Source organism: Camponotus floridanus, unplaced genomic scaffold (assembly GCF_003227725.1).
Source record: "Camponotus floridanus strain SB8 unplaced genomic scaffold, Cflo_v7.5 scaffold29, whole genome shotgun sequence".
In the NCBI taxonomy this organism is placed as follows: Eukaryota; Metazoa; Arthropoda; class Insecta; order Hymenoptera; family Formicidae; genus Camponotus; species Camponotus floridanus.
The window spans coordinates 1,836,586-1,855,534 of record NW_020229425.1 but is presented as its reverse complement, the minus strand read 5'-3'; the positions used below and the strand labels follow the sequence as shown (position 1 = coordinate 1,855,534).

The 18,949-nt window shown below is 37.5% G+C and overlaps 1 protein-coding gene across 5 annotated transcripts in view; it reads left to right on the top strand.

Annotated features, from left to right (window-relative positions):
- LOC105252687 (protein krueppel) overlaps positions 1-8,473 on the top strand; it is a 76,422-nt gene extending 67,949 nt beyond the window's left edge. For 4 of the 5 annotated variants that reach the window (XR_003122961.1, XR_003122963.1, XR_003122962.1 and 1 more), the window contains 2 exons: positions 213-1,007; positions 7,725-8,473. Coding sequence is in view for 1 of the 5 variants with exons in the window: in XM_025409881.1 (XP_025265666.1) it covers positions 213-954 (742 nt within the window). In the remaining 4 variants the exon portion in view is untranslated. Of the gene's footprint in view, positions 1-212; positions 2,218-7,724 lie in introns of those variants that run through there. The other variant, XM_025409881.1, reaches the window with a different exon arrangement.
- Positions 8,474-18,949: the final 10,476 nt, after the last annotated feature.

Below are 18,949 nucleotides of genomic sequence, written 5' to 3'. Positions count from 1 at the left end.
CGATTAATCGCAGATCTTATTTTTCTTAATTATAATGGGGAGAGAACAATTTCTTTAAGAGAAGGATTATCAGTGTAAATAAAATTCATTCGAAGAAAAAAATATTCTTCGTGTTACGATATTAAAATTAAATCGTAGAATTCAACCTATAAAATACGATATTAAAATTAAATTGTAGAATTCAACCTATATAAAATCTTTCAATCTTGCAGATTTACTCGGGACCATCATTTGAAAACACACATGCGACTTCACACAGGCGAGAAACCTTACTGCTGCAAATTCTGCCAGCGGCGATTCGTCCAGGTCGCGAATCTCCGGCGTCACTTGCGAGTACACACGGGCGAGCGCCCGTATCTTTGCAGGCACTGCAATAACCGTTTCAGCGACTCGAATCAGTTGAAGGCTCACGTAATGGTGCACAACGGTGAGAAACCGTACGAATGCGAAAACTGCCATGGACGATTCAGAAGACGACACCATCTGCATCAACACAGATGCAACGGCGATAGTAATGGCGGCGATGAAGCGCAAGACTTCGAAACCGAACCGAACGAGAATGACGATATCGACATCGACGGCGAGGAGCAGGAGGAGCAGGAGAATATCTCGCACTCCGCTCAGGAAATTCTCAAGAGGCCGACTCGTCGTGGATTATCCAGAGTCGACATCGCCGCGCAGATATTGAATCTACCCGGACCTTCGAGCACTCAACCTCCCGTGCCGTCGATCGTTCTACCCGAGCAAACCGAGCCCGAGGATCTATCCATGTCCAGGTTACGCAGACATTACTCCAACAGCAGCAACGATTCGTCGCTGAGCCATAGCCTCAGCAAAGATAGCAGTCCCGAACAAGAGGATGAAAAGTACGAGGCCAACTTGTTCCTGAGACATACCCGACATACTGCGTCAAAACGGCAATCCTCATCACGACAACCAAGGAGCAACCCTTAACGCCAATCAAGTGGAGCATCAGCATCCTAGTGGAGTTTCAACGGTAGAGAAAGGTATCCTGTAATCGCTTTCCCGTATCTACCTCTTATTATACCATTAAATTTTGAAATTTGGGCGATAATCACGATTCTCCAATTTGCTGAACTAAATATATAGAATAAATTTATTCCCGCAATTTTAAACAATTCTTTTTGCGACTGCTAAAATAAGTCGCATAAATATATAAAACTAAAAATCTTTAAGAATCAACGGAAATGCGCGAGACAAAGCAAGAATACGTAATAGTCGAACTATACCTGCGCTTGTCTTTCTGTTCCTACAAAATGGTCGGCACAGTCAAAAGATAGATGAAGGTCTATAGATATTAACTCCTTTGAGAGACGGTACCCCCATCGGGTTAAGCAGACTAGAAAATCTTGATCATGTCGTCCAGTGTCCGAGTCGATTTAAAATTCAAGCCGATCTCCACCTCCATTATTTCTCACAGCTTCGTTCTGATCGCAGAGAATAAGATACTCGCATAATCGAGATGCTTCTCCGATTTCCGCCTGCTATCCTTCGGACGCGCGCAGCCGGCCCCGTCAACAATCCCCTTCAAAGAGCCCTAGTTTTTTTATACTAGTTGACTTCCTCTCAGCCGGTGCGTGTCTTTCGCGTGAACCAGTTTTTCGCGCGATGCGATACATCGGGTCGCGCTAAAAATTTTGTCGATTACCGGTCTCGTTTCCTCGAGAGAGATCTTCGCGCCGTATCTCCTCGGGATCCTTTGCTGCTCAATGTTCGCCTGATTTATGTAAGCGCAGTGGTATGCAGATTTCTCATTCTGACCGCTGACTCAAGGCCATCTAGACTTTATTGTTTGGTCCGTTTCGGTTACGCATTTCTAGAGCAATATTCCTACACTCCCATTTCCCAATTCCCCTTTAGCTTCTTTCGATGCGGCGATGAAGCACGAATGCCTCGAGTTATAAACTTCACCATGTCTTTGCGCTCCGCTGGATAAAACAGATAGGAAGGAGGAAGAAAGGAAAACAGAAGGTCTACATATTGCATGAATATCGTTCGAAATACTGGATAGGCCAAATTGCCCTCGTTTATCTTGTGACTGTTTCGTTCGACCGTTTTATAAAGAAAGAACGACAAGCGCAGGTATAGATCGACTATGGCGTCTTTCTGCGTTGTCTCATATTTTTGCTGGCTTAAAAAGTATTTTATATATTTATGCAATTTATTTAGCAGTTTATGTAGCAAAAAAGATTGTTTAAAATTGCACGATCTAAAATAGAATTTAGTATAACTCGAGTTATTCCTTATTATTTCTTAGATTCTTAATTTTTATATTTCTCTTATAATCTTTATTTTTTTTTTTTTAATATCCGCTCTTAATTAAGACTTAAGTCTTTTTATTGAGAGCTTTTTTACGAAATATTACAAGGAAGTAATTTAATTCAAAACAATTATTAATTTTGTTTTTTTGAACATTTTTTACGCGTTATAAATTTTGTGGCAAGCATCATGCCGTGAGTTTCTTTGTAACATGCCTGTTATACTTTCTCCACATACTTTTAAAATGACATTGAGCTTAGCAACGATATTTATTGGTCGTTTGCGTTGAACCCCATTAAAGTCATTTTTATATCCTGCTCTTATTTTTGTTCCGCTCTCCTATGCGCGCATCTTTTTAAGACTTAGGAAACTGTTGTCCCTCTATGAGACACACGAAACAAACGAAATGGGAGCGAATCCCTGAAGCGTAGTTGTCTTTTTTGAAAACTAAACTAACACAGAAAAATACGAGACATAAAACGAAATAAATTATATGCAAATTTTTTCCGTTAAAAAAATAATTAAGCGGGAGAAATTGCATTTTTGATAATAATGTAGACACAACTTTCGTTTTATGCATAGAAAAGAGAGACGAAAGTAGAGCAGTACTGATATATGTATGTGCAAAAAACTCATTGCATGACACAAAATTTATAATGCATAAAAAAATTCGAGAAGACAACAAATGGTAGTTGATTTTGATTACGTTATTTTCTCATTTCGTAATGAGAAATCTTGATAAAATGACCAAGATATATCTCATCTATAGAAACGAGGAAATTTTTTTCTACGAAATATATTCATTATCTCAGTATAATTTTGGGACATGAACAGTTTGAAAATTTATCGAAATAGTGTTATATACGCAACCATTCACAACAATTGTTAAGTATCCATTAAGTTAATTGTTAAGTACATCGAATTTTACTGACAGATACTTCAGATTTCGCGAACGCTCGAAAGCTATAAAATCAATAATCTAATCCTTATCTCTGCTAAATCCAATGATAGCTTCGGGATATTTTCAAGTTCTCGAGTTTATTATATACAGAAATATCTCTCAATCATTTTTAAATCAAAAATCGTATAAACATTTTACAAATTTTCACGCATCTTTTTCTTCCTTCGACAAATAACAAATGTACGTTTAAATATGTGACAAAAGGCCTCCGCAATTTTTTACGTTACAAGTAATGTGAATAATTGTTTTTCTCAATTAAATTGCAACGAAATAAAATTTCGGAAAATCAGCTCTCGAAAGAGACTCCATTCGATTAATCGCGACTCTCTTTCGCGCGCTTAGCGCTCGACAAAATCGTCTCTTCGTTCCGTCGCTAGCCGTCGAGAATGAGACCGGTTTTCGCCTCGCGATTGTCGCAAACTGGCCACAAGTAAAATCGTTAAGCGTTCTCAGTCACGACACTTAACCGTACATTCGTTCATCTGTCACCTACCGAAAGAAAAAAAGAGATAAAGGCGCGCGAGACTCTTACGTTTGTGAATTCAGTCCGATCCTCTATTCGGAGAAAGGGAGAGAATAATTGTCCTTATGTACAATAAACTACAAGGAATTCGAAGTAAGATCTGCCTTTCTATCAAAGCCTTCTGGTGGTGAAAATATTCCTATGATATTATTCTCGCAACAGATACAAAGATAACAATTAAATTATTAATTTGTAGCATTCGGGCATAACGTTCGCGAAATCTGAACGAATCCGTAAGATTTGATGATTAGTAATTATCATAAAAATTAAATATCGTTTCGTAAGATTTTAAATTACAAAGAAACAGAAGAAAAAGAATAGTAGACCTGTATAAACAGAAACATAAGTGTTCGGGATTAATATTTTTTAATTTTAGAAATTTGTAGGGATTGATATATCGCAAGGTACTCTTGCATTCGACGTGTAAAGCGTATGTAAAGTGCTGAATTTATATCCCAAAATTAAACTGAGATAATGATATATTTTGTCGAAGGCTTCCTCTCTGCGGTTTTTCTCTCAAGTTTTTTCTACATATTCTGGAATTGCCATAATTTCTTCAATTCAGTAACACACATAGAACGCGAACAGCGTCGAACAAAATTAGAATAACGCGATATTCGGTTTTACCTCTTGATCAATCATTATAACTTGCGAACCGGAATTGATCACGTTATTCTTGGACACGACGTGACTGCGATTTTTGCGCACGTGTTTCCATCGCCGCAAAAAATTGATATTGCCGGACGGCAAATTTGCACGCGTTCGATTTACGCGCAACGCGATTGGCTGCACAAAATTATATACAGATGTCAATTTAATCACATGTAGTAAAACATGTACGAAGAGATGTATATCTAGATACATTTTATCGGGTTTAAAGCGATTGGTATACGGAGAGATATAATTATCATGAGGACATAATTTTGTCTCTTTGACAACTTTATGGTGCCTGATATAATTCAAAAGTTATTTCGACTCTTTGGTTTACTTTGCGTCATTGTTTGCTTGGTAATTCGTCGTTATTTTTACTTTCATTCAGCATACAGCACATTCTGTATGCTTTATCTGTTAGGCAGATGCAAGATATCTTACATATTTTAGATTCTAGAATTTAACTAGAAAGTCTAACATAATTAAATCGGTTCGCAAAATATAATTATTGATCAAGAAATAAAACCGTATAATAGATAAAATTATAGTAATAATTTTAGTTTTAATTTGACGTCGATTACGTTCTATGTATTATCGAATTAAAGGAATTTTATGGCAATTGAACCATATGTTATCCGATTCCTATACAAATATATATTTGCGCAATATCGAATACAAGAGTACCTTGAGATATATCGATTTCTGAAGGTTCCTACAATTAAAGATGGTTAGTTCCTAATACTGTTTGTAACTTATGTTCCTGTCCAGTCTTGTTTATGCAAGGCTGTTGTTTTTTTTCTTTTTTTTTATTTCTTTGTAAGCGATAGTTATATAATGATGAAAATTGAGATATTGATGAGGCAAAGAACTACGCGTCGTTATACTTATATTAATGCATAGAGTTATCGCTTGTCCCATCGTAATTATTATCGTTGTTGTCCCCTTATTCTTAACGTGCAAAATATGTATATTGCATACATACATACATATATTATATATTTGTGTCGACTAGTTGTAACGTACTAATACGACGCGCGTTTGAATTGAGATTGCGTTGGACGGATGAGGATCGACGGAACATAAAATTAAAGTAAAATAAAAAATAAGAACACTAATATATACGATACGATACAAATATATACGATACAAGGAAGTTTAACAACAAATTTTGATTGAAGAATTAGAATATTAAATTTGATTTAAAAAAAACACCACGATTGGAGTATTCGAAAATATTTAAACACTTGGATTATTCAGAAAAGTATAAAAAATATAAAAAAGTAAATATAAAAAATATAAAAAAGTATATAAAATATAAAGGAGATTATTTTTGTTTTTTTATGAATTTTTCATCGATTCGTTATGGTGAAACTACAACTTAATTTTAATAATTCTATAAAATCTCTGATGATTTTATAGAATTAGTAGATATTTTAGTGCGAATGAGAGAAAAGAATTAAAAATTCTTTCGTATAGTTACGTGGGATTTTATAAATGTTCTCTTTCATTCGATATTATAATATTAATTGTTTAGTTTTCACTAATAAAATTAATAAAGATGTTAATTTTATAAAAAAAAAGTCACCAATAAATATGAATTTGATTAAAAATGTCTAGCATATGTACTAACATAATCAACAATTTTAGAAAATTAATAAACATCAATTAATCACTTTATAAAAAAGTTTCCCAAATTTTCAGTTTCTTTTTTTAATTACTTTGATCATTGCATATAATATGCTGTCATTATACTTATTGCGATGTAAACTTTAGTATATATTTTTCTATTTTCTATATTCTTTCTCACATTTTATAATATCTCGATTTTTTCACCAAAAGAATGATTAATTGATCGAACTCTATTGAAAGAGAGAAATTTTATATAATCAGTTTTATAGAATTTCTACTACAATACAACGTCGATCGTCGACCGTACTCCGTATCCCAATCGTTCAAGCTCGACGAAATGTACCTATTATAATTATGTATACTTGTTCGTATATTTACATATAATTAAGTTGATATCTATATATAATTTTGTACAGCCAATCGCGGTGCGCGCGAATTCGAGCGAATTCGCCCCTTGACAGTGCCAATTTTTCCGCGATGGCGGAAATATGCCCATAAAAATACAGCCATGTCGCATCCGCTCGAGTTCGCATCCTTTTCGCGCACGAAAGAACGAGACACGGTACAAATGCAAGACCTTACGCCTACGATAAAGTGAATAAACACGGTCTCACGAAGTAATAGATAATAATGTCGGTACATTATTTAGCGAAGTGTATCAACCACACTTGGCGCACTTGATTGTTTATCGCGAACAATCGTTTGCTCGTTTGCGTATTATCGGTAATCGTTGTTGGCGATTCTCATAGAATCAGGAGCCCTCGACAACGATTCCGTATATCAATATTAATGTCGCGTACAATGTCGTTTAACGCTTGTTACGCAATGTACAGCGCGAATAACAGATGAAGTGGCACTGAACGTATACTATGAAACTGACACTACCTCACCAGACACCTAATATATCTCAACCACAAGACTGATTTTAAATAATATTCCTATAAATAAGATAAAAAGAGAGATAATGGGCAAGAAGAAGAATAAAAAAAAGAGAGTGACGAATTGCGAATATTATAGAGAGAGGTATATCATTCGTACAAATATGATATAAATCGTTTTGTAAGTAATTTGCGCGTCTAGGTAATAAAATATTAATTGTAATATTATCATTATTATTGCATTGCTGCCAACTTTGAATTCCTATTGTGAATAAGAGAAAGAATCGACGAGAGAAGAATTCTTTGTATTGTAAGTGTTTATTCGTAACTTCATGCCCCGATCTTTGCAATCACGCATTAATAAACGATTATCGAATGTTCCATGAATTGACTGCTCTGTCAGACTATTTTTATTATTAAATCTCACTGTTTAATCGTTCTCGAGTCTCGTTATTCGGCACCTGCCCTGCACACGATATAAGAATTTAGATTTTATTATACCATATTCTCTCTAACACAAATAATTTAACGAATTATAATTCGGAGAGTAAATTTACATATCAAATATATGTATATATATATATATATATATATATATATATATATATTTAACAGAGATATAATTTACAGATCTATAATTTAGGGCACATTATTTAATTTAAGAGAATTGTTATAGTATCTCACAAATAATTTAGAAATGATTTTAATGTTGCGAGGTTAAATTGAATAGAATTTATATTTCAATTTATTTCGAAACCCTAGTTTACCACGAATTTATTCTAATTTTATTATTTAATTTTAGATTATTGAATATAATTATCTATCACACATCGGAAACTCCAGGAGAAAATGCTTCATTCACGAGGATTTCATATTTCAAAATTTTATGGATTTGTCGAAGTCATCCATAAAACATTATCACTAGGGTGATTGTTATATTTCCCGATGGACCATCGCACTGAAATTGGGATAAAGTGTCGCGGATGCAAGCACAAAAGCGATAATATTTTCGCGACTCATCCGAGGTTGCATCATGGATTCGCTCGTTGATTCAGAAAACGCAGAGAAGAGACGTCGCGGGATCGACGAAAAGGGGGCCAAGGGGGATGCCTGGAGGGGCTGATACATGCTGAAAAACTGTTTCCCTCCACCCTCCCCGGCGCGTTTCCTCCCCGATTTAGGAGGACCAATGCGACCTGCATTCAGCTGTGCCATTCGGGCCACCGAGTTTCCAAAATCTAGGATTCCATACACGCGCGATCGAGCGACGGCTGAAGCTGCAGGCGTCGCCGAAGGGCTGAAGAGAGGGGTGGCGCGACCGTGGCACAGTGACACATTATGCCGTAATATGGGGGCACGTGGCAGATGCAGCGGATCGAGTCGACTGAATCGTCCAAATTCATAGATCGGCAGCAGTCTCTTGAGACTCCCCCTGCGTATTTTAATTTTATATTTATTCTTTTTAACCTTTTTATTTACCAGGAATCTTACCAGAAATCTTACTAGGAATTATACCAAGAGTTACCTATAAGATTTATTTGATCACATATTTTGTAGACATTCGTAGAATAGATTTTTATTTCTATAAATTCGATATTTATATCAACTCTAATAGATTTAGAATTTAAAGATATTGATTTAAATATCGATAGTTATTATTTTTAGTATTAGATAGCTTCTTATATCAATGTTAGATAGCTTCTTATACCAATATTAGATAGCTTCTTATACTAATTTTTTGCGTTATACATTTATTTTATTTTTTTTTTCGTTAGTTCTAAAACAGATTATTTAATAAGTTCTAAAGTAAGTTACTTAATGAATTATAAGGAACATTAATAAGGAACATTTATTTGATCATTTGGCAAATATTCACAGAATAATTCGACATTTTTGAATTTAATATAAATATTAAATTCATAAAGATTAATATAAACATCAATATTCATTATTTCTAATATGATATAAATATTAGAATATTAGAATATTAGTCGTTTATATAGAATTTTTCTGCTTATGTATGTTTCATTATTTGTTCTTATGTTATGTGAATATTATATGGATATTACATAATTATAAAATTTACTTCCAATAAGTATGTTTTTTTTTATTTTATTATTTGCTGCTCATAACATTTCCAAGCATGAAATATTCGCAATATAATTTCAATTTTTAATTCTTGCTTCTTAACGCGCAATATGCTTATACCAGAACTGCTGTTTCTTAGTTCATGCAGGAGAAACGAACGAAAGGTAAAAATAAGATACTAAATTCAAAGCAAAGAATCAAGGGGAATCGTCGTTGTACTCGTTGCACAACATTGCGGGCGTACGAGTTTACTCCCGCAGCATTGGCTCCATTGTCAAAAACTATGCCAACACGTCAAGAAAGTCTGGCAGCACGCGACAAAGCGGACGGAGCGAACGCCGTGCGTTTCTCTCGTGGCATTGAGTGCCACGTTGAGCTGTTTTGGGGTCAGAATCCGGGAAAACGCGCGGGGTCCTCGGGATCTATACGTCGCTACCTGAAGTACCGCTACAAATAGGTAAACATACACAAATTCGATTGTGATCATCCCCGCGTGTAATGGCGCGTTTAATTCCGCGGGGCTTATATCTCTCACGAAAGCTGCAAGAAACTACAACGACATTCCAAAGTTCATTTTATTTATATTATTCTTTATTATTCTTATTAAAAAAAAATCTCATTTATATATTCGATAAATTCCTATAATAAGGAGATACATTCCCCTCGGTTTACTTGCACGAATCCATAAAAATGATGTGAAGATTTATTAAGTCACGCTTTGTCTCCGATGCATTTCAGATTTTATTAATTATATCAATAGTGATGATTATTATTTTTGTCGAGATGTCAATTATTTGTGCCCGAGACAATTGCGTTATAAATGTCAAGATCGAGACTTGCCTGTGAACATCGATGAGGATAGCCGCATATGATGATGAGTGTCCCGTAATACAACACAATGAGCGTATCATAAATTTTCGTTGCCACAATCCGAACGAAGACGAAACGGAAAAATAATGGCGTCGTGTGCCATGCCACGCGTTTCTGAAAAGCGAAAAGGATGCAGGCGGGAAGGAAAGGAGAGAGAGAGAGAGGAAGGTAGGGGGGTAGCACGCTCCCCCTTTTCCGCTTTTGCCTCAGCGTTCCTTGTTTTTTGTCTTTCTAGTAAAAAAAAAGCTCCTTTATGGAGGCAAAGCGCGCGTGCTACCACGGAGAAGGAAAGCTGAAAGGGATCCTAGACTGCCACCACACCACCCGGGGACCTTAGGTGGCCCCTGTCGGTTGACAATGCGCCAATCCGACGGTGCGTCCCAAGAAACGCGATACCATTTACCGGTGAAACCCAAAATTACGTGAAATCCACGACGGGGTGTACGATGCGTCCTCCTCGTCTATGTAAAGGGTGACTCACCTGGGGGGGTGGGCTGTTGTACGCCGGTTTTAGCGAAGAGCACATATGCGATCGTGCCACGTCTAAAGTTATTTAATCCTATAAATGTACATATGTGTTAATTCAAAGCTTGTCTTTCCGAAGAAGCGGTTTTTGCTCGACAATATCGTCGAATATGTGATAAAATTATAAGGTAAAAATTAAATTAATTGTTGTAGGGACTTAAATTCTATTGATTGTTACCTGTTGTATAACGAGTTCGAGTTGTATAACGATTCTAGAATATTTTCGTTTATATCCGAATGTTTAGATTTGCGATTACTTGCGAAAAGCACCGACTCCGAGGACGAGTTAGCGTGTCGGTCGAGCGTTAGTTGTTGGTGAGAAATATATAGAAGACAAGCGCGATCAGAGACAGAAACGTTGCGAGACTAATCGACTCCGCGATCTGTATTCTATTCCTCAGATATATAAATATATACTTATAACACAATATTATCATTTTATTTTTATTTTATTTTAACACCGCACAATAAATATTGTCGATCGAGTCACGCCGATTTCATCGTAGCTCTATCACGTCTTGCTTTTATCCCGCATCCTGTAAACTCCAAAGACAAAACAATCTATATATAAATACGGTAATATACGGTAATATACGGTTTATCAGTTTATGGAAACCAGCTATTCTCGTCAACATATGTCGAGACCAGGAAAGAGTCGTCAACTCATTTCCGATATTACTGCCGCGGACACTCGATGTCGTTTATCTTATTTCAAATACGAAAGATACGAGAAATTCAGCTTCCTATCTCCCTTCCTGTCGATAAAAAAAATCGTCTTTCCCGGTCTCTCCCAGCGAGCCAGGTATTTGCGGAAGTATCGGAGAAGCGCAGCTCGAAATTCGGCCGACCACACGGCGCCCCGTAATATATTTCCAACTCTAAACTCGTTTTCCACAGATCGGGGGGGAAACGAACGGACAATAAGCTCACCCGTGTGGCCAGCTCTCGAGTCCTAATTATACAGCACACGCCAAATAAATGGGCCCTCGTTCCTCGAAACACCGTTGGCTCTCGAGACACGACTGCTCGATTCTCGCGGCGGCGCGCGTCCATCGGATCAAGGCGCCATATGGCGAATCCTTTTGCCACTGCTTAAAAAATCGCTAGGTATTAAACCCGGCGTTCGTCGAAAAATTTTTCGTCGCGGAGAAGCAGCAGGTGCTTTCGACGACGAAGGCGGCGGATCTCTAAAAGCAGCCCATTGTGTTTGTTTATTAAAAAAATAATTGTAGGGACAGAGAGAGAGACAGGTTTCATTTTTTTTTTTTACTTTTTACGATGATCTCTAAATTCTAGTTTACACTAAAGATGCTTCAATCTTGACAGATACTCGCGATTAATAAATTTTTCCGCGAAATAGAAACGTACTTCGTTCATAGAAATGCATACTAAATATCTTAATAGCGATCGATTTAAATGTCGCGGGACACTTTCATCCGAGAATATTCCGGTTTTCACCTGCTTTCCTCTATCTTTACGTCTACGCGTAACTTATCGGCCTGTCATCTTATCCCGCTAATGCCCGGCGAAACTCACCTTTCCGAGTGACAGGTGCCACGAAAATAGTTAGTTGTCTTTCGAGATCGACCGAAACGCGGAACATTAAATGAATTCGTTCGTGAGTGGTCGACCGTAAAATGGTCGGACCAAATATATCCCGAGAACTTGTCTCTCTCTCTCTCTCTCTTTCTTCAAAGGGAGCTAATAATATACAAAATGAACGCTTCCCTAAAATGCATCGGCATCTTAGTAATCCTGTTGTAGCTGTTTATATTGACGCGTTTCCCTGAGACGGAAATAGCACATAAATATTGCATGAAGTAATAATTTATACTCGGGATCAACAATTGATGCAATTTTACATTTATTCAAATACATTTTAATAAATTATACATTTTAATAAATTATAAAATTTTATATATTTTAATGTAAATAATATAATTAATATAAATAATAAAATTTTGTGTTTCTATAAAATTGATACTTTTATCCTTAAACAAGTTGCACTACAATTGCAACAAAGATAGAAATTATTACATTTTGATTTAAAAGTGTAAGTAAAATATACGTTCGATCGTTTATCTGCCACTCTCTGACCTTTTATTGATGGACAAGAAAATTAATATGACAAACTATAGCTATAGTTATAAAATACACGCACCTGATAAGTCACTCTGTGCATTATCACGCATCGTATTTCATACAATGTACTTTATAAATTTTTTATGATAGAAAGACTATAATTTTAATAGTTAGCGACGATCATATCAAACTGTCTACAGAATTATCGATCGGCTTTCTTTATACTTATGTAGAGAGGTTGTCGTGATGCTAAGATATCAATGATTTTGCGGCACCGAGTTGAACTACCTTGAAAAACAGTCTCCTAAACGCAAGAGAGGTGCAACGAGTTAGCTAAGCAGTCACGTACCCACAAAAAGTGGCATCGGTTGCCACTAGGTTAGACGTAAAAGTAATCCCTGCCGTCGTAAAGAGAAGGATTCGAACGATCCGAGGGTTCGGCGCGCTTAGGTGACATCGGCGGGCAGGGGGTCGCCAAGCCCCACGGGGCCCACCCCCGTAAGAGCAACCCCTACCGATTGTAACATCACTATGCCGACACCGACGCGCTTTAAGGAGCATTTTTCGCTCAAAAGAGTACCGTTACGTGAAAGCGATGAAAGCGGCCTTGTCCGGAGTCTTAGCGAGTTTATCGAACATCCGCGTGAAAGACACCTCGGCCATTTTATTTCAGTTTGTTTCAGGTTTGGAAAAAATTTGTTACACAGGAGGAAATATCATGTTACTCTTGACTACAAATACACATATACATAAATCGCTTTTTATATTATATCTTTATTATATGACTTTAATTGTTTCATTTTTATTTTTATTAAAATCCAGAATTTTAATTCCATATATATATATATTTTTTTAAATTTATTTTTAGCATAGACTCAACATCGACTTCATTCGAATACCTTTAAAATAATGACGATACTGGGACCGTTAACTTTAATTTAATTTATTTCACTGCTGTAAGAAAAGATTTTGCAGAAAATTTGTTAAAACTCTATTTTTCTTAGTCATGAATAGTCATGAATAGTCGACTGCGAAAATAGAAAAAGAAAACATCAGTTTTCTCTATATCAGTTTTATATATTACATTTTTATTTGCATCGTCTGATCTTGATCTTTGTCTTTCTCTTTGTATCGTCCTTAACCCACTCTTAGCGGACCTGTTATCGCGAGTATTAAACGGATTCCAGGCTACGGGAATGGCAAAAGGGTATTATTAGAGGGATCCGGTCAAAGGGAATGCAAAGGAATAAGAAGGCGGACGAGGAGGTGGAGGGGCGCTGAGAGCATATTCCGGAAGAAACCGTGGCCGGGCCTCTGAAATATGCATCGACTTACCAGCCGGAGAGTGGTATTCCAAAGTACTACCGACTCTTTTCCAAGAATATACGAGCGTACGATCGGAGCTTCATATTTCCTGATTTGGGGGTGAATTTAACTCTGACCCGATATCTGCGCAGAAAGGACATGTATCTACCTATCTACATTTCGTATCTGTCTACATATATTGCGGATCGTCGCGTACAAAGACCCGCGTGTATCTCGGAAGGAAATGCAGATAAAAGATTGAAAGCGACAAAGTTTTCCTATACGTCTTCATATCTCGGCGGTAACAAGCAGCAAAACATATGCTCAGCTATCGAAAGCGTAAGCTTGACTTACGCTACGATCTTGATCGATCCCAAAATTGGGATCCAATTTTCCAAAGCTTACTAAATCTCGAGACCCCCGTTTAATTGAAGTCTACTTGAAATTAATTAAAAAAATTAATTTAAGAGACTTATTTTCAACTCTCGAGCAGCCGGTTCAAGAGTTCTCTTCAGTGACTGGATCTTTTCGGTGAAAGTAAATGGACCGGAGATTAGACCGAGATGTAATCTAGATACACCTGATGTACCCGTGCGCGTTTCGACATACATACGTCTCGCGATTCTTTTAACGAGAATCTTCGCAAGACGTTATACTGCTTTTCCTTGTAATCTACTCAGGCTCGCGAGGGATGATTCGGACCAGCGGATTTCTACGTACGAGCGAACAGACGGACGGACGGACGGACGGACGGACGGACCGACGGACCGACGAACCGACGAACGAACGAACGAACGAACGAGCGGACGGGGTAGAGAGTTGCTATAGAAACACTAATTCCGTCTCTGTCGCACCCGCGCCACGCCGCGGCGATCCCTGCGACCGGGGGAAGAAAAAATAGCGAGGGTGAAAAACCTGGGGGTGACTCAAATAAAAAAACGGATCAATATTAACTCTTTTTTCAGGGGCGGATGGGCCAACGAGTGGGGATGCTTCGACAACCCCGCCGCGTCCCGTTCTCCCCCGCGTGGCCCTTCGCGCTGCTTCTCTCGGTGTCCCTCTGTCTCTCTTGCTCTCCTCCTCTTTAGGTCTTTTCCGCTCGTGTCTCTCGGCCACTTCCTTCTTTCACCCTTCGAATCCATCGTCTCTCCTTTTCTCTTTCTCTCTTTCTCTCTCTCTCTCTTTCTTCGAGTTTCGTCTACCCCTTTCGACCTTGCGAGCGAGCGTCGAATGCTTAAGGAGAAACGCGAAATTAGTTGCTTCGAATCGCTAAGACGCTTTAAATGCATTGCACCTGTTACTTGAACTGTCGTGCGAAAACTCGAGGGATGGCCTTCACGCGATGTTACGATGCATTGACCTGGTTACTTAAACGAGGGTTCAAATTATTCTGAGCAAATGCATGTCAAAGCATTGTGTGCGTAGGCAGCACCAAAACAGCGCAAGATGAATGAAGTTAACAGAAGGGTGCATCGCGCGGTTACTTATAAAAGTAATTAACTTAATCAATAATCCGAAATATATATAAGTGCGACGAAAATAATATCTTTATTTAGCAAAAAGGTCGCTTAACAATATTTCCTAATGTCATTTACTCTGGTGCATATATATACTCTGCACTTTTACTATCATATAAATTTCGAGCGATGAAGAATCACGATATAATATAGTGTATCGAGCATCGAGATACACGACAAAGATTGATGTACCGATATTCATTGGACGAACAACGAACGGGGTCTTAGTAATTTAATATCGATCAGCTTTACACATGTCCCCTATATATATATTTCTGATTAAAATATAAAATTTTAGATATTTTTATTAAAATGTAAAAAATATCATTTTTTCTTCCTCCTTCCTACACAATATTCATATTTATTATTTCTAATGCAATATATGTTAATGTAATAGACGTTTTATTATTGTTTATTTTTTATTATTGTTTAGTAATAATTTTTGGGCAAATATATATATTTGTCGAATTATATGTATTTATACATTTATATATCTTCTATATGTTGCATAGCTCATATGCTCGGAGCTTCTTTACGACAAAAAAGGATTACGCGATCGTGGCCGAGTTTCCCGAAGTCATCGAATGCGTCCTTGACTTCCGGCCGACCCTTTATAACCCTTCTTTACATTCAGTGGCCTCGAAAGTCTACCCTTTCACCCTCCAGAGCCCTCGCTCACAAATATGACCGAAGGAACCCCAAACAAACAGGCATTTCCATGGTTACGCGCAATTACCAGGGTTGACCAACGACTAACTACCTTCCTTTGAGTTTCCACCTTGAGGTTTCGATGCGACATGAGCAAATCGGTCAGGGGTTTCGAAATCGGACAGTGGGGTTCGTGAAAAAAAAAAAGAAAAAATATAGAGATGAACGACGACGTGACCCAATATGCAGTAAATTCGCAGAATCGCGAGTGGTCCTGATCTATTTCCTTACTGCTAGTCAGGACCATCCCTTTTATGAATCACATTTATGAGAATGTCACGGTAGTATTTCGATAAAATCGTCGTATAGAAATGACATATGAATTTTACTTCTTCTCTACCATGCTTGAAAGGATTTTTGTAGGATGGATGTATCAAATATCAGACCGTCATATTTATCGAATAATTATCATTTTTTCACATATCTGAATTCTTGTTATATAATATTTGATATTATATGTATTTTTAGTATTTTTTTATATAATTGAAGCATCACAAAAATCAAACCACCATTTACCATCATATAACTTTCTCCTAATATTTAATTTAAAAATTAATTAAATTAATTAAATTTTTACAATTACTATCCTATAAAATTCTACTATATGTGTGCGTTTCTAGAAAATCTTTTTAGAATAAGTATAAATCTATTTGCGTCTATACCATTATCGCTAATATAAATCCGATTTATTCAATTACATTCCCTTTATGTCTTTGTCAAGTCGACTCAACAATATTCGCAATATAGATAGTGCTAAGTCGTTCTTTTTCATACAACGGACAATAGCGTTCCAGCTCATACATGCTGAGAGTACTTTTGAATTGTTCGCCCCATATACGTACATACATATATGCATAGCTGCCGGGCCGCATAGGAAAAAAAATCAATGGTATCGATTCCATCAGTACGCACGGACCCATTCAAGTTCAAGGCCAGCAATCGTCCCGAAATCGGTGGTGCTATATACAAACGAGCATACGGCACACACGCACGTTTCAAATTCCGTCCACATGATTCGCGATTTCTATAAAACCGCATGTAAAGCCTCGTGAACCGAATAAAAATATTTTGATCGCGGTCTTTTCATTAATATTTTCAACAGATAATTTTTGAATCCTATAAATCGGACCATTAAATCCTCGTTAAATTAATTTTGTAAAGATTTAAAATTGATTTCCAAAATTTCAATGTCTCTTTTTATATTTTTTTATATTTGCAGATTATTTCGAACTAAGCAATCCACGAAGGATGGGAAGGATTCTCTTCGAGAATTCTGATCCATCTTGAAAATGCGTATCTCGCGTTTCGCATGAAGATTCGTGCCTTTACGCTTCCTTGTTATACGCGATCACACACATCGGGCTTGCTTTTTTTATGTAGCTTCCAGAACCAGCGCGCGCATTCACAATGGAAGATTTGTATAGCGGATGCTTTATCGTTCGCGGTCGAGCATCACTGACTGATTTGCATAATAGTGGCCGGTACGGCGTCGTGCGAATCGCACGCATACAGATACCCATAGTTACGGAGATTTATGCAGCGTCTGGTTGTGAATTCGCGCATTGCGAGCGAAACGCGCGCAAATCGCGCCGCGATTCTCCTGTCGACGTGAAGATCGGGATACAATGAAATATGAAAACAAAGTCGAGAGAATTGAATCTTGAATCTCGAATTGTCGATTTTAGATGCACTTGAATGCAATATTCTTCTTCTTGTAATGACAAAATTAAAGATTCTTGTAAAATAATTAGAAATTAATGAAAAATAAATACCATAGAAATATTTATATAAATAAATATAGAATATTTATATAAATGATAATGGAATTTAAATTTGTATATATTTATAATATTCACTCCTATAATATTTTACTGCTTTATTTAATTCTTCGTATCTCAGCCCAAAGCCAGGGGAAGTCACTCGCGTACTCGAGCGTTCGGAATCTGATTAATTCCAGAGAGAAAAGCAAGCTCGTGGAAGAAATCGATCGTTATTCTGGCATAATTAATGGTATGCAAACGACATAAACGAATCAAGGGAATGATTTATTCTCGCTTGCAATGAGCAGATATAAGGCCAATTTCTTCGCCGCGTTCACGCTCCATAATTTCTAGATTAATCTGGTAATTGTGAGCGTACCAATCGTGACCGATCTCATCAAGACGTTTTCCCTTAAGATCATGATAAATTGCTCACGACAAGTTAGCTCCGATTTAAATTATTCGCGAATATGTCGATAAATCAATTCGTGCAATTGTTAATAGGATCAAAGATCTATATATAAAGAAACTCGCCTAAATCAAAATTTCGATTAGTAAACTATGTCGGTATGCATTTTTCGATTCTTTTTTTCCCATCAAATTAACTTCATTGTCACGATCTTCCCGACGAAAAGAGAGAGACAGAAAGAAAAAACATATGAAAGAAGGTGCGGATACGACGTCGCGCGAGACTGTAATTGCCTCTACCGAATTAAATAAAAAAAAGACGGAGTAAGGACAAAGGAGAGGATGGGAGGGAAGGAAAAAGAGAGAAGACAGGAGGAAAAAGCCGTCGGGACCGTCCTGCGAATCAGACCTTGCTGAATTTCCCTCCCGTTTCCTCATCCCCCGACAACAAAGAAGGGTAGTTGTAGTCGTCGCACCACGCGCCGGCATATCATTACCCCTTCGCCCCTTCGCGCCACCCATCGTCTTCCGCGCCCTCCTACCCTTCTGCCCGTCTCGTCCTCCTTGTCCTCCTTCCCCTCTATCCCTCGTCCCGGTCTCTTCACCCTTCCATCTTTTCCGGTAGCAACCCTACGCGCTTCGATTCGCGCGGGGCAGCGATCCCTCCGTCACCCCCGTCGACCCTCGCCGCTTCGCGGTGGGGGCAATATGGCCGCTCTTGCACGCTGGATACATTACGGCCGCGTTGCTTAATTACGCAAGAT